The 17,323-nt window shown below is 45.2% G+C and overlaps 1 protein-coding gene across 1 annotated transcript in view; it reads right to left on the bottom strand.

Annotated features, from left to right (window-relative positions):
* Window positions 1-17,323, bottom strand: part of LOC117444565 (protein Shroom2-like) — a 62,550-nt gene that overhangs the window by 19,162 nt on the left and 26,065 nt on the right. The window contains 6 exon segments of the mRNA XM_034080037.1: window positions 3,585-4,139; window positions 4,382-4,519; window positions 5,416-5,486; window positions 6,305-7,942; window positions 7,944-8,415; window positions 9,831-9,953. Coding sequence (XP_033935928.1) covers window positions 3,585-4,139; window positions 4,382-4,519; window positions 5,416-5,486; window positions 6,305-7,942; window positions 7,944-8,415; window positions 9,831-9,953 — 2,997 coding nt within the window.

Genomic DNA, 17,323 nt, shown 5'->3' with positions numbered 1-17,323 from the left:
TTTCAGTAAAAATTTAACTGAAATTCAATTTATTTTTCCTTTTTTTATTGATTGTTATAATTTTACTCGGCTTATGTTAGATGTCAATCCACTTGCACTGTAACTACTCTGGGCTTGAAAGAAGGTGACGCATCGAACTGATGTCCACTAATAAAACAAAGCATACATTAAGCACAAAACAATAAATAAGGACACTTTGATATTTATTTTTAAAACTGGGTTTTCTTTGGAAGTTTTTCCTTGTACGATGTGAGGGTCTAAGGACAGAGGGTGTCGTATTGTCATACTGATATTCTGTACACACTGTGAAGACCACTGAGACAAATGTAACATTTGTGATATTGGGCTATATAAATAAACATTGATTGATTGATTGATATTTTGTATTTGATATTATTTGATCCTATCTTATCTTCTACTTTACACCTGCATCTTGTACACTGTCCCTGCCTGCACCATGGCGATTAAACTGATCTTGCTTATTTCTCCTCTTAGGAAAGCGGGCAGGGGATGACAGCTTCCTTGACACCATCATGGTGATGGAGGACCGCTGTGCCATGGTCAGCAAGGAGAATGAGGACCTGCGTGCCAAGGAGATGCACGACGAACGGCTGCTGCATTCACACAAGGCCCAGGAATCGGACGACCAGCTGCTCATGGTGATGCCGCGCCATGCCGACTCGGCGGCGTGCCAGGCTGGGCGCCAGGTGGAGCAACAAAATACCTTTCGGGCTGGGCTTCTGGCAGTGCTAAGCGAGCTGATTAAATCCAACAGGCCTTCAATAAAAAAAGAAAGAAAGACTTGTCATCATTGATAAACTGTACAATGACTTGTTGGGAGGCGTGTGGTGCAGTGGATTAGTGCGTTGGTGTTCGGATCAGGGGAGCACAGGTTCAAACCCCACTGCAGTCAGCATGTCCTTGTGTCCCTGGGCAAGACACTTCACCCCAAATTGCCTACACCTGGGACAGTTAATGTTGTATTATTGTGATTATATATTAGGGCTGTGCATCTTCACTGGTCTCACGATTCGATTCGATTACGATTATCCTGTCAACGATTCGATTCGGTTCGATATCCCGGTGCATCACGGTGCATCACGATTCATACCAATGCGTTGCATCCTCAATTTTCTATATTACTGCACATGGCTTATTTTTCATCAATGCATACATGCAGTAAATACATATGAACTCTCTTTTTATTATTTAGAAAGTGCTTCAGAAATCAATAACATAAATGTCTTGACATTAATTTATAAACCAAAATAAATTAATTGTATAGGTCTAGCCTCCGTGTGTGAAGTTGTTCCATCCTCAAAAACAAAAAGATAATGCTTCTGCAGTCTAGCTGCAGCTTCTAGCAACAGTCTTCTGTTAAGAAAGGACACTGAATGTCCTGAATGAGACATCACACACAGGACTTGAGTCTGAACACAGCAGACAACAGGAGTATTTACAACAGCATATACAAACAAAAATAGTGCATGTGGGTGCACACTTACATTCTCTGTCTTACTGTTACATAAATCCCATGAATGTATGAGATTAAATTAGCTTCATTATATCTCAGTGATTAAGTGAATAACAAAGTTTCTATCGGGTCACTATCAGCATGTCACTCATTATTTTCAGGGAGGGGGCGGGGCTTGGAGGAACGGAGAGGAGACGGTGATCGCGGAAGCTTTTTTCCTCCTGCCTTCACAAACTTTACACACGTATATATCGTCTGCAAATTGCTAGAGGACATTCATACTTTGCAATCCAAGACTTAATTAAATCCACCAAAAACCTGACATGATTGTAACGCGATTATTTTTGAAAAACATAAATCCCTGTCACACTCCGTGTCGCTGCGGCTCTGACACGGAGTGATTGAGAGCGGGTCCTGCTGTCGGTTCTGGACTGGTGTTCTTGTGTTGGTGGATAAAGCAGACTGCTCCGTGTTGCTATGCCGCTGTCACGTCTGTTCCCTGATCTCTGCGTCACCGACCGATTTGATATTAAAGTGACAGAAAAAATGTTATAGTAAAGCCGCGGCCGGAAAATCAGGAAGCAACGTTACTACTATAACCGATTATCTTCCGTCCCTGCATCGAGACCGAATCGTCCACGTCCGCATCGCAATGCATCGTAGAAACGATTATTTTCAACACCCCTATTATATATATGCCACTGTTATTAATACTGACACTTCACTTTGCACTAAGGTGTGTCTGCTGCTGAGCCTACCTATTATTGTTATTATATATATATTGTTTTGATACGACTGACACTTTATTTTATATTGAAAATGTTAACTTCTATCTACATTAAAACGTTTAACTTGTATTTACATGCATACGACGCACCTGGGAAAGCGTGATGCCGTTATTGATATTGTCTTGAGTGTGCAATACAAGAGAACCTACATGGCGATTAAACAGATCCTGTATCTTACATTTTTCATTACATTTCATTTAGCTGACGCTTTTATCCAAAGCGACTTACAATTACTAATTACAAGGACATTCTCCCTGGAGTAACTAAGCTTGCTTATTTCTCCTCTGACACTTTATCTTTACAGTGACCTGTGTAGCATCCTGTACATCACATGTCAGTGATTATTCTGATACCATCATGTTTCATCGGTTATAAACTGGCGAAGCTTTATTTGTGTCCCACCCCAAATATGTGGCTTTGAAAAAGATAATGTCATTGTATTTCAAAATGGCGTCCATCAACACAAGCACTATTTATAGAAAGAGAAATGGTTACGTTTGTAATTACCAGTGTTGTGAGTTCAATATTTTTAATTAATTATAGTAAGGGAACATCTTAGGAGTTAGTGTAGTGAGTTTCAGAGCACTGTAATAATGATTTGACCTAAATCGAAATGTTTTTATGAATGTCCTCTGAGGAGGACATGGGGATTTGCTAACTTTTTTATTTCCCCCATTTTACACGACACAAAATGGGCCGAAACTAACACGTAGGTTTCTGTAGGGTTCATGGCGGACGGATGCAGTTGCTCTCAGGAGGATATATAATAAAGGTGTGTTAACTGCTGAGCCTATTTACTGTGCACAGGTTACGTAATCCATAGCTCGTGCATGTCGTCGTCCAATCCTTTTGTCAATCCTTCTTAACCGCCTTCGCCTCCGAATCAGCATTGCTATTGCATTTGACTGGTCGACGATCTGTATTTGTGTTTGCTTAAATAACTCAGACGAATCTCATGCCTGAGGTCGGAAGGTAAACAGACGCTTCATATTCAGCAGGTGGGCGTGGCAGTATATGCGGGAGGTGTTTCTTCTTCTTCTCTCAGTTTGTTGGCGGATTGCAACTTTAAGGTGCATACCGCCAGCTACTGTACTCGCCGTGAAGTTGTTTGCGGCCTGCCAGTAAACCCAAAGCAGAAGAAGAAGAAGTGCGGCTTCATTTACCTAATCCACCCCCAGGAACTAATTTCGGTGTGAACGCGATCTGCTTTAGTTCATCAGAACTAAAAGAGTTCTCATGAACTATTGTGGGAAAAGTACTTGGTGTGAACGCGCCTCAATCATCATCAGTCTCTCAGAGACCTGGTCTACAGGGAGTCTCACCTGGTCTCAGCAGGGGGGCCCGAACCCTGTTTGGGGGGGACCTTCCTGCTATGGTTCCCTCCCTCCAGCAGCTGCCCCCCCCCAGGGAAGATGCCCTCCATCAGGTCCATGGTGGTCTTCATGTGGCTGCGGTCCAGAACCTCAGCCAGAGATTTATCTTTCCCCACGATGACCCGGGCCAGCGCCTCCCTCCTCTGGTCCTCAGACAGACCCGGAGTCTCCCCCCCCGACCCCCCAGAGTTCGTCTCTCCCAAACCCCCAGAGGTCTCCCCCTCTCTGCAGGGCAGGCCCACTGGTGGCGAACTGTTGGAGGTCATGTGATCTGGGGTGGGGGTCAGGTGGTCCCTGTGGGGGGGATCAGTGTGTCGGCTGAATGCACTGCAGTGTGAGTCCTGGCCTGCAGAGCCCAGACCAGCGAGGCCCCCAGGAGCTTCCACAGTGGGGGGGTCAGGTTGCTGCAGGTATGGACAGGTGTCGCTGCCCCCCCCTGAATGCAGGATCCTGACGGGGACCCTGGTCCCTGCAGAGGGTCTACTTCCGGTCAGACGCTGCCCCCTAAAACACACATTCAGAATCAGGATCAGGTTCAGGTTACAGCAGCTTCACTCATAGTGGATCCAGACCTCATTCAGGTCTTCAGCTGCAGGAAGCTTCTCTACCGACAGGGTGCATGTTGGCTGATGCCCCCCCACCCTCCAGGCTGTCACAGGGCTCCATGAAGACCACCCCCCTCCCCAAGTAAAGAGACCCCGATCTCACAGCTGTGGTTAATGATGATTATTGAATAAAGACTTTACCTGTCCTTGTCTTCCTCCTGGGGGGCGGCTTCGCTGAGTCTCTGGGGGGAGAAGCGAGGAGAAGGGGGGCACTGCTCCTCCATGAGGGGGGGAGAGGGGAGGGGGGGAAGCTCTGTGTGGTCCTTCGGCTGAGGGGACCTGCGACACACACACACTTTACTCTCCCTGCTGAAGGTGCATTAGATTTACTCTCCCTGCTGAAGGTGCATTAGATTTACTCTCCCTGCTGAAGGTGCATTAGATTTACTCTCCCTGCTGAAGGTGCATTAGATGTACTCTCCCTGCTGAAGGTGCATTAGATGTACTCTCCCTGCTGAAGGTGCATTAGATGTACTCTCCCTGCTGAAGGTGCATTAGATTTACTCTCCCTGCTGAAGGTGCATTAGATTTACTCTCCCTGCTGAAGGTGCATTAGATGTACTCTCCCTGCTGAAGGTGCATTAGATTTACTCTCCCTGCTGAAGGTGCATTAGATGTACTCTCCCTGCTGAAGGTGCATTAGATGTACTCTCCCTGCTGAAGGTGCATTAGATGTACTCTCCCTGCTGAAGGTGCATTAGATGTACTCTCCCTGCTGAAGGTGCATTAGATGTACTCTCCCTGCTGAAGGTGCATTAGATGTACTCTCCCTGCTGAAGGTGCATTAGATTTACTCTCCCTGCTGAAGGTGCATTAGATTTACTCTCCCTGCTGAAGGTGCATTAGATGTACTCTCCCTGCTGAAGGTGCATTAGATGTACTCTCCCTGCTGAAGGTGCATTAGATGTACTCTCCCTGCTGAAGGTGCATTAGATTTACTCTCCCTGCTGAAGGTGCATTAGATTTACTCTCCCTGCTGAAGGTGCATTAGATTTACTCTCCCTGCTGAAGGTGCATTAGATGTACTCTCCCTGCTGAAGGTGCATTAGATTTACTCTCCCTGCTGAAGGTGCATTAGATTTACTCTCCCTGCTGAAGGTGCATTAGATTTACTCTCCCTGCTGAAGGTGCATTAGATTTACTCTCCCTGCTGAAGGTGCATTAGATTTACTCACCCTGCTGCAGCAGCTTTGCTCTCGGTCCGGGAGTATTCTGTCTTAGACTGTTCAGCAGGAACTTGAATCCTCTGTGAATACAGATGAACAAACAGTGAGTCCGCTGTGCTGAACCCCCCCACACAGAAGCAGAGCGGCTGGTGCTGCAGCTTCCTGGTCGGGTTAGTGGTATACTATCATAGAGAACAGAGCGTGGTCAGCGTGTGGCTGCTGCAGCTTCCTGGTCGGGTTAGTGGTATACTATCATAGAGAACAGAGCGTGGTCAGCGTGTGGCTGCTGCAGCTTCCTGGTCGGGTTAGTGGTATACTATCATAGAGAACAGAGCGTGGCCAGCGTGGTGCTGCAGCTTCCTGGTTGGAGGTAGACTTATAGTTAGTAAGATAATAGTAATAGTGAATAGAGAGTGTTGCTGCCGCTCTTAGCTCAGGGTGTGTCTTGAGAACAAACATTAATATTTGCCTCCTTCCTGCTCCTTCTTCGCTCTTGCTCTGATCACTCTGTGTTAATGAGCCGCACAGATATCATTTATGTTTCTATCCACGTTTTATTAAGTCTGCAGAACTCTGAAATCAGCTGAGACTGATGTGGGATCAGATTTGTGGTTATTGTGGGCAGCTGCTCCAAACCCTAGCAATGTCTTCGGGCTCACTTTGTTGAATCACCATAACCACAACCCCACTTCGGTAAGACCCGTAGAAACCTGCTTTCAGACCTGAACTACTTGCTCTTTGGTGAGTTTGTAATATTCTGTCAATTACCTCGTTTTGATTTATTATACATGTTTGCTCATATGTTTGAAAAATACAAAAATCATATCAGTTTCAACATTTATTTAAAAATCACTTGACTTGAAAGACAGATTTCCTGAAGTCCTTCAGGGAGACTCACCTGTCCGGACCTTTGGGCTGAAGGACTGGATCTTGACCTCTCGTGGAGGCAGGTGGGGTTCCTCCTCCCCTCCGGGTCCAGGATGTTCTCTGCTGATCGGTACCGACCAGAGGACCTGGTTTCCTGGACATTTTTCTGTGTGTTCCACTGGGCCTCATACTCAGCAAAGGTGCCAAGTCGCTGCTGGTCCAGGACTAGGTGCTGGTCTAGGACCGGCTGATGTGCAGGGTCTCCCTGGTTCAGGACCCTCACTGAGACCTCCTTTGGTTCAGGGGTCCAGCAGAGACCTCGGGCCCTGGTCTCAGAGGGGATCTCTGCAGGGGTGCTGTGGAGAACTGGTTTTCCACTGAGGAGCTTATTTTGGTCCAGTAAGGAGCTTTCATTGCGAGGAGGATCTTCCTTCACCCCAACTTGGTGGATTTTGTCCGGCTCAGAGAAAGACCTGACCTTCTTCTCTGCAGGAAACCGCTTACGGCCCCCGATGCGGGTCACCGGACCCCCGATTGTTTTACCCATCACAGACTCAGAAACTGTGGGCAAAGGGGGACCCTCCTTCCTGTAGTTCTGTGAGGCCTCAGCTGCAGGGGCCTCTAGTAAAACCAGGTCTCTCCTCCTGAAAGATGTGGCCTTGAGCACCCTGGCTTGTGCTTCCTTCAGGTGGTCCTTGTAGGAGCTGGTGAAGGATCTGTCTGCAGAGGACGGAGGGTCTCCTTCAGGCCTCCAGACCTCCTGGTCCTCGTCAGCCTCGGCACCAGGAAGGCTGCTGGTGCTCTTCTGCAGATTGGCTCTCCTCATCTGGATCTGGTTCCTTAGAGTGGTGGCAAAGCGGTCGCTGCGCCGCGCCTGCTGGTCTTCAATGGACTCCTCAGGGTTCAGGACTCTTGTTTTCTCAGTTTGCCCGGCAGCATCCATGGACAGGGAGTGAAGCATGGGGGCGTCCTGGGGGCAGATCTTGTTGCTGACCTGATGTCTGAAGTCCTGTGGGGGCAGAGACCTCCTCTGTTCGGGGGGTCTGCTCGCAGGATAACTCTGCAGCCCCCGGTCCTCAGGGCTGGGTTTGGTTTCCAGCCCTGTGGTCACCTGGATAATGTTGTATCCATTACTGTCTTTGCTGTGAGGGGAGTGTTGGGGGGCCTGAGGCTTCCCCGGGGGGCTGGTGGTCTGCAGGTTGACAGCTGGGGGGTCTGTGCTGAGGCTCCTTCCTGACAGGGGGGGATTATTCTGTGTGGTGACACAGTAGTACCGGCTGCTGTCAGAGATCTGTTCAGAGGAGCTGAGGATCCTGCTCTGGTTCTGACCGCAGGGTGCAGAACTGTTGGTGTTCAGGTCCTGCAGGTCCTGCATGCTGCAGTAAGACCCCCCTGCGGTAGGAGGCTTTGGGACGGAGACAGTCCAGGTCTGAGGGTAGAAAGTGCTCTTGTCACTGTGGTGTCTCTGATGGGCGGAATGCCTGTTGGAGCTACACTCGTTCTGGTTCTGGTGCGGTGCTTCAGGTGACAGCGGGTTGTGAGCGTGGCGGCTCTCAGTGAAAGCCTTGTGTGGTTCAGGACCTTCAGGGTAGGGGGGTATAAGGCCTCGCTCATGAACTTTAGTGGCAGCAAAGCTGTCGCTGCGAGCAGGCGGGGGGGGCGGGGGGGGGGGAGGGGGAGGAGGTCTTATTTTTCTCCGGGACATGCCAGACCGGGCCTAAGCTGGTTCTGCTGGAGGTCGAGTGCCGGGCCGGGTCGTCGGTCTGTGCAGAGGGGAAGCCCGGCATCTGGAAGTAGGCCAGCCTGTCCTCTGGCTGGTGGCCCTCCCTCAGGCTCGGGGGCGTCCTGGGGTTCCTCCCCCCCGCCTCCCACTGACTCACCTGATGAACCACGCTCTCCGTGGAGGCCGCGTTGCTCCTGTAAAGGGTGTAGTCAGGCATCCCAGAGCTGGTGGAGAAGGAGCTGTATGCCGAGTCTCGCTTGCCCCCCAGATGCTCCTCCATGCTGCTCATTGGGGGGGAAAGCTGGCCATAGGGGGGGGGGGGCTGGTCTAAGCTGTCCATGCTGCCGTGGGAACTTAACTGATCGGACACTCTGAGCGGGGGGGTCTGATCCCAACTAGAGGACAGATCTGAGGAGGAGCTAGAGAGCAGACAACATGAGATCAACTGAGGGATCTACTTTCTGTTAAAGAGCTACAGCAGATCACTGAGGGATCTACTTTCTGTTAAAGAGCTACAGCAGATCACTGAGGGATCTACTTTCTGTTAAAGAGCTACAGCAGATCACTGAGGGATCTACTTTATGTTAAAGAGCTACAGCAGATCACTGAGGGATCTACTTTATGTTAAAGAGCTACAGCAGATCACTGAGGCATCTACTTTCTGTTAATGAGCTACAGCAGATCACCGAGGGATCTACTTTCTGTTAAGGAGATACAGCAGATCACTGAGGGATCTACTTTCTGTTAAAGAGCTACAGCAGATCACTGAAGGATCTACTTTCTGTTAAAGAGCTACAGCAGATCACTGAGGGATCTACTTTCTGTTAAAGAGCTACAGCAGATCACTGAGGGATCTACTTTCTGTTAAAGAGCTACAGCAGATCACTGAGGGATCTACTTTCTGTTAAAGAGCTATTGCAGATCACTGAGGCATCTACTTTCTGTTAACGAGCTACAGCAGATCACTGAGGGATCTACTTTCTGTTAAAGAGCTACAGCAGATCACTGAAGGATCTACTTTCTGTTAAAGAGCTACAGCAGATCACTGAGGGATCTACTTTCTGTTAAAGAGCTACAGCAGATCACTGAGGGATCTACTTTCTGTTAAAGAGCTACAGCAGATCACTGAGGGATCTACTTTCTGTTAAAGAGCTACAGCAGATCACTGAGGGATCTACTTTCTGTTAAATAGCTACAGCAGATCACTGAGGGATCTACTTTCTGTTAAAGAGCTACAGCAGATCACTGAGGGATCTACTTTATGTTAAAGAGCTACAGCAGATCACTGAGGGATCTACTTTCTGTTAAATAGCTACAGCAGATCACTGAGGGATCTACGTTCTGTTAAAGAGCTACAGCAGATCACTGAGGGGTCTACTTTCTGTTAAAGAGCTACAGCAGATCACTAAGGGATCTACTTTCTGTTAAAGAGCTACAGCAGATCACTGAGGGATCTACTTTATGTTAAAGAGCTACAGCAGATCACTGAGGGATCTACTTTCTGTTAAATAGCTACAGCAGATCACTGAGGGATCTACTTTCTGTTAAAGAGCTACAGCAGATCACTGAGAGGTCTACTTTCTGTTAAAGAGCTACAGCAGATCACTGAGGGATCTACTTTCTGTTAAAGAGCTACAGCAGATCACTGAGGGATCTACTTTCTGTTAAAGAGCTACAGCAGATCACTGAGGGATCTACTTTCTGTTAAATAGCTACAGCAGACAGCTTCAATCCTTTTGCATTTCCTGACATTTTATAGAGCAAACAACTTCTCAGATAATCCAGAAAACACAACGGGAGATGGATACATGTTCACCTGAGGCTGGACAGTTACCTGGCATCATGTATGGTGTGCCACACCTGCGTGGGTGGAGCCTGAGGTTTGGCAGTCTCTGATTGGTTCTCATTGAACTTGGTGGAGTGCCAGGAGTGAGGCCGGCTGATTGGCTGGTTCCTCCTGCAGAGAGCGCAGGCACATCACATTATCTTCTATCACATTAACCACAGAACAGGAAGTCCCTACTGCCACACCAAAGTACATTTCTAAAATACCTTCTTCTTTTTCTGTATTTATAACGACACTGGGATTTGTGTAGCATTTTGAATTCACTCAATTTCCATAAAAATAAATAAGCATGACTTTTTAAACAGCAACAAAAAAGTGAATGTATACTGAGCTGTCATTTATCCGTTATTCAAAGCACCTTGTGCACTTTGAGATGGAGTGCACTCTTTAAAGCCATTCTTTCTGATTGCATGTCAGGAACAAGGTGAAGAGAACATATGACAAGGACAGGGAACACATCAACCACTTCCTTCACAGACACTGACCACGTGTTTACAACACACACACACACACACACACACACACACACACACACACACACCTAATGGGATGAATCACAGGCCGCTGAGGATGATATAAATCTAAATTGCTAAATGCAATGTAATCTCTGGAAACATGATGTATGTGATCACATGGAGGAAGAGGAGCTACTGAGGAAGAGGAGCTACTGAGGAAGAGGAGCTACTGAGGAAGAGGAGCTACTGAGGAAGAGGAGCTACTGATGAAGAGGAGCTACTGAGGAAGAGGAGCTACTGATGAAGAGGAGCTACCGAGGAAGAGGAGCTACTGATGAAGAGGAGCTATTGATGAAGAGGAGCTACTGATGAAGAGGAGCTACTGAGGAAGATGAGCTACTGAGGAAGAGGAGCTACTGATGAAGAGGAGCTACTGAGGAAGATGAGCTACTGAGGAAGAGGAGCTACTGATGAAGAGGAGCTACTGATGAAGAGGAGCTATTGATGAAGAGGAGCTACTGATGAAGAGGAGCTACTGAGAAAGAGGAGCTACTGATGAAGAGGAGCTACTGAGGAAGAGGAGCTACTGATGAAGAGGAGCTACTGAGGAAGAGGAGCTACTGAGGAAGAGGAGCTACTGAGGAAGAGGAGCCACTGATGAAGAGGAGCTACTGATGAAGATGAGCTACTGAGGAAGAGGAGCTACTGATGAAGAGGAGCTACTGAGGAAGATGAGCTACTGAGGAAGAGGAGCTACTGAGGAAGAGGAGCTACTGAAGAAGAGGAGCTACTGATGAAGAGGAGCTACTGAAGAAGAGGAGCTACTGATGAAGAGGAGCTACTGGTGAAGAGGAGCTACTGGTGAAGAGGAGCTACTGATGAAGAGGAGCTACTGATGAAGAGGAGCTACTGAGGAAGAGGAGCTACTGATGAAGAGGAGCTACTGATGAAGAGGAGCTACTGAGGAAGAGGAGCTACTGATGAAGAGGAGCTACTGATGAAGAGGAGCTACTGATGAACCGTACCTCATGGAACTTCGTAAAATCTTCGTGAGAAAACTTCTCGCCACATTCACATCATCCTCAGAGGGCGTTTTCTGAGCTACTATATCCATCATTTCCATATTCCTGCCAGCAGGGGGAGGAACACACACACACACACACACACGCGCACGCACACACACACACACACACACACACACTGAGAACTCAGGCAGCTCCACTGTGTGTGAGATGCTGTGCACACTGAGAACGTGTTCATGATGTGGCCTACAAGATGTAATTGCCCCCCCTCCCCCTTGACACTGGTATAACTGCCACGGATCATTATCCTCTGGGGCTATCCTCTGTACTGAACTCAGAGTACAGTAGACTGTCCTCTCTAGAACTCAGAGTACAGTAGACTATCCTCTCTATAGAGCTCAGAGTACAGTAGACTGTCCTCTCTAGAACTCAGAGTACAGTAGACTGTCCTCTCTAGAACTCAGAGTACAGTAGACTGTCCTCTCTGTAGAACTCAGAGTACAGTAGACTGTCCTCTATAGAGCTCAGAGTACAGTAGACTGTCCTCTATAGAGCTCAGAGTACAGTAGACTATCCTCTCTGTAGAACTCAGAGTACAGTAGACTGTCCTCTATAGAGCTCAGAGTACAGTAGACTATCCTCTCTATAGAGCTCAGAGTACAGTAGACTGTCCTCTCTAGAACTCAGAGTACAGTAGACTATCCTCTCTGTAGAACTCAGAGTACAGTAGACTATCCTCTATAGAGCTCAGAGTACAGTAGACTATCCTCTCTATAGAGCTCAGAGTACAGTAGACTGTCCTCTCTAGAACTCAGAGTACAGTAGACTGTCCTCTCTAGAACTCAGAGTACAGTAGACTGTCCTCTATAGAGCTCAGAGTACAGTAGACTGTCCTCTACAGAGCTCAGAGTACAGTAGACTATCCTCTCTGTAGAACTCAGAGTACAGTAGACTGTCCTCTATAGAGCTCAGAGTACAGTAGACTGTCCTCTATAGAGCTCAGAGTACAGTAGACTGTCCTCTCTAGAACTCAGAGTACAGTAGACTGTCCTCTATAGAGCTCAGAGTACAGTAGACTATCCTCTATAGAGCTCAGAGTACAGTAGACTGTCCTCTCTAGAACTCAGAGTACAGTAGACTGTCCTCTATAGAGCTCAGAGTACAGTAGACTATCCTCTATAGAGCTCAGAGTACAGTAGACTATCCTCTCTGTAGAACTCAGAGTACAGTAGACTATCCTCTCTATAGAGCTCAGAGTACAGTAGACTGTCCTCTCTAAAACTCAGAGTACAGTAGACTATCCTCTATAGAGCTCAGAGTACAGTAGACTATCCTCTATAGAGCTCATAGTACAGTAGACTGTCCTCTATAGAACTCAGAGTACAGTAGACTGTCCTCTATAGAGCTCAGAGTACAGTAGACTGTCCTCTATAGAGCTCAGAGTACAGTAGACTATCCTCTATAGAGCTCAGAGTACAGTAGACTATCCTCTCTGTAGAACTCAGAGTACAGTAGGTGCTGCTGTCAGACTGCCATATGGTCCCGGGTTGGGGGGGGGGGGGGGGGGGGGGGTAAGCAGAGAGGGTCTTAGCATCAAGCTGTCGTCTGCCCCCAGACACTGACTGATGAGATGAGCTTGCAGTTATTGGAGGAATCAATATGTCTCTACCAATCACCAGCAGCGGCGTTGTTGTTGCTGCTGGTTGTTGCTGGTTGGTTGCTGGTTGGTTGCTGGTTGGTTGCTGGTTGCTGGTTGGTTGCTGGTTGGTTGCTGGTTGGTTGCTGCTGGATACGTTGCTGCTGGATACGTTGATGATGAACGATGGCTCTGTGTGGAGCCTGAAGCCCCTTCAGACACTCATTGGAAAGTGCACCTTATGGAAGGCAGTCAGAAGTCATAGCACGGCTAACTACTGGTTCGCTTTGAGAGATCTGGTTCATCTCAACAGTCGGACAGATCCACAAAATGAATGTGGATTAGAGTAAGGACAAAGGAGGCCCACATGGAGCTCAGTCCGGTTACTGGGGCACCAGGAGCCACACATGGCTGCCATTGGTATGCAAATGAGGGGCTTATTAGGCCTATCGTCCGGGTTACAGCCGGGAACACTCAGATATGTTGAAATCTGGGGAGGGGGCTGGAGCTCCATGCCCTTCAAAGCATCCAGGTCCCAACCAGCCAGCATCCAAACAGCTGTGTGCTAAACATGTGTTACTAAACTAAAGTAACTTCATGAGAGGACTAAAGTGTGCTAAACATGTGTTACTAAACTAAAGTAACTTCACGAGAGGACTAAAGTGTGCTAAACATGTGTTACTAAAGTAACTTCACGAGAGGACTAAAGTGTGCTAAACATGTGTTACTAAACTAAAGTAACTTCATGAGAGGACTAAAGTGTGCTAAACATGTGTTACTAAACTAAAGTAACTTCATGAGAGGACTAAAGTGTGCTAAACATGTGTTACTAAACTAAAGTAACTTCATGAGAGGACTAAAGTGTGCTAAACATGTGTTACTAAAGTCACTTCATGAGAGGACTAAAGTGTGCTAAACATGTGTTACTAAAGTCACTTCATGAGAGGACTAAAGTGTGCTAAACATGTGTTACTAAAGTAACTTCACGAGAGGACTAAAGTGTGCTAAACATGTGTTACTAAACTAAAGTGACTTCACGAGAGGACTAAAGTGTGCTAAACATGTGTTACTAAACTAAAGTAACTTCACGAGAGGACTAAAGTGTGCTAAACATGTGTTACTAAACTAAAGTGACTTCACGAGAGGACTAAAGTGTGCTAAACATGTGTTACTAAACTAACGTGACTTCACGAGAGGACTAAAGTGTGCTAAACATGTGTTACTAAACTAAAGTAACTTCACGAGAGGACTAAAGTGTGCTAAACATGTGTTACTAAACTAAAGTGACTTCACGAGAGGACTAAAGTGTGCTAAACATGTGTTACTAAACTAAAGTAACTTCACGAGAGGACTAAAGTGTGCTAAACATGTGTTACTAAACTAAAGTGACTTCACGAGAGGACTAAAGTGTGCTAAACATGTGTTACTAAACTAAAGTGACTTCACGAGAGGACTAAAGTGTGCTAAACATGTGTTACTAAACTAAAGTGACTTCACGAGAGGACTAAAGTGTGCTAAACATGTGTTACTAAACTAAAGTAACTTCACGAGAGGACTAAAGTGTGCTAAACATGTGTTACTAAACTAAAGTGACTTCACGAGAGGACTAAAGTGTGCTAAACATGTGTTACTAAACTAAAGTGACTTCACGAGAGGACTAAAGTGTGCTAAACATGTGTTACTAAACTAAAGTAACTTCACGAGAGGACTAAAGTGTGCTAAACATGTGTTACTAAACTAAAGTGACTTCACGAGAGGACTAAAGTGTGCTAAACATGTGTTACTAAACTAAAGTGACTTCACGAGAGGACTAAAGTGTGCTAAACATGTGTTACTAAACTAAAGTAACTTCACGAGAGGACTAAAGTGTGCTAAACATGTGTTACTAAACTAAAGTGACTTCACGAGAGGACTAAAGTGTGCTAAACATGTGTTACTAAACTAAAGTGACTTCACGAGAGGACTAAAGTGTGCTAAACATGTGTTACTAAACTAAAGTGACTTCACGAGAGGACTAAAGTGTGCTAAACATGTGTTACTAAACTAACGTGACTTCACGAGAGGACTAAAGTGTGCTAAACATGTGTTACTAAACTAACGTGACTTCACGAGAGGACTAAAGTGTGCTAAACACGTGTTACTAAACTAAAGTAACTTCACGAGAGGACTAAAGTGTGCTAAACACGTGTTACTAAACTAAAGTGACTTCACGAGAGGACTAAAGTGTGCTAAACATGTGTTACTAAACTAAAGTGACTTCACGAGAGGACTAAAGTGTGCTAAACATGTGTTACTAAACTAAAGTGACTTCACGAGAGGACTAAAGTGTGCTAAACATGTGTTACTAAACTAAAGTGACTTCACGAGAGGACTAAAGTGTGCTAAACATGTGTTACTAAACTAAAGTAACTTCACGAGAGGACTAAAGTGTGCTAAACATGTGTTACTAAACTAAAGTAACTTCACGAGAGGACTAAAGTGTGCTAAACATGTGTTACTAAACTAAAGTAACTTCACGAGAGGACTAAAGTGTGCTAAACATGTGTTACTAAACTAAAGTAACTTCATGAGAGGACTAAAGTGTGCTAAACATGTGTTACTAAACTAAAGTAACTTCATGAGAGGACTAAAGTGTGCTAAACATGTGTTACTAAACTAAAGTAACTTCATGAGAGGACTAAAGTGTGCTAAACATGTGTTACTAAAGTAACTTCATGAGAGGACTAAAGTGTGCTAAACATGTGTTACTAAACTAAAGTAACTTCATGAGAGGACTAAAGTGTGCTAAACATGTGTTACTAAACTAAAGTAACTTCATGAGAGGACTAAAGTGTGCTAAACATGTGTTACTAAACTAAAGTAACTTCATGAGAGGACTAAAGTGTGCTAAACATGTGTTACTAAACTAAAGTGACTTCACGAGAGGACTAAAGTGTGCTAAACATGTGTTACTAAACTAAAGTGACTTCACGAGAGGACTAAAGTGTGCTAAACATGTGTTACTAAACTAAAGTGACTTCACGAGAGGACTAAAGTGTGCTAAACATGTGTTACTAAACTAAAGTAACTTCATGAGAGGACTAAAGTGTGCTAAACATGTGTTACTAAACTAAAGTGACTTCACGAGAGGACTAAAGTGTGCTAAACATGTGTTACTAAACTAAAGTAACTTCATGAGAGGACTAAAGTGTGCTAAACATGTGTTACTAAACTAAAGTAACTTCACGAGAGGACTAAAGTGTGCTAAACATGTGTTACTAAACTAAAGTAACTTCACGAGAGGACTAAAGTGTGCTAAACATGTGTTACTAAACTAAAGTAACTTCACGAGAGGACTAAAGTGTGCTAAACATGTGTTACTAAACTAAAGTGACTTCACGAGAGGACTAAAGTGTGCTAAACATGTGTTACTAAACTAAAGTAACTTCATGAGAGGACTAAAGTGTGCTAAACATGTGTTACTAAACTAAAGTAACTTCATGAGAGGACTAAAGTGTGCTAAACATGTGTTACTAAACTAAAGTAACTTCACGAGAGGACTAAAGTGTGCTAAACATGTGTTACTAAACTAAAGTAACTTCACGAGAGGACTAAAGTGTGCTAAACATGTGTTACTAAACTAAAGTAACTTCACGAGAGGACTAAAGTGTGCTAAACATGTGTTACTAAACTAAAGTAACTTCATGAGAGGACTAAAGTGTGCTAAACATGTGTTACTAAACTAAAGTAACTTCATGAGAGGACTAAAGTGTGCTAAACATGTGTTACTAAACTAAAGTAACTTCACGAGAGGACTAAAGTGTGCTAAACATGTGTTACTAAAGTGACTTCACGAGAGGACTAAAGTGTGCTAAACATGTGTTACTAAACTAAAGTAACTTCATGAGAGGACTAAAGTGTGCTAAACATGTGTTACTAAACTAAAGTAACTTCATGAGAGGACTAAAGTGTGCTAAACATGTGTTACTAAACTAAAGTAACTTCATGAGAGGACTAAAGTGTGCTAAACATGTGTTACTAAACTAAAGTAACTTCATGAGAGGACTAAAGTGTGCTAAACATGTGTTACTAAACTAAAGTAACTTCATGAGAGGACTAAAGTGTGCTAAACATGTGTTACTAAACTAAAGTAACTTCATGAGAGGACTAAAGTGTGCTAAACATGTGTTACTAAACTAAAGTAACTTCATGAGAGGACTAAAGTGTGCTAAACATGTGTTACTAAACTAAAGTAACTTCATGAGAGGACTAAAGTGTGCTAAACATGTGTTACTAAACTAAAGTAACTTCATGAGAGGACTAAAGTGTGCTAAACATGTGTTACTAAACTAAAGTAACTTCATGAGAGGACTAAAGTGTGCTAAACAT

This window comes from Pseudochaenichthys georgianus, unplaced genomic scaffold, assembly GCF_902827115.2.
Source record: "Pseudochaenichthys georgianus unplaced genomic scaffold, fPseGeo1.2 scaffold_833_arrow_ctg1, whole genome shotgun sequence".
Taxonomy (NCBI): Eukaryota; Metazoa; Chordata; class Actinopteri; order Perciformes; family Channichthyidae; genus Pseudochaenichthys; species Pseudochaenichthys georgianus.
This window is presented reverse-complemented; position numbering and strand designations above follow the sequence as displayed.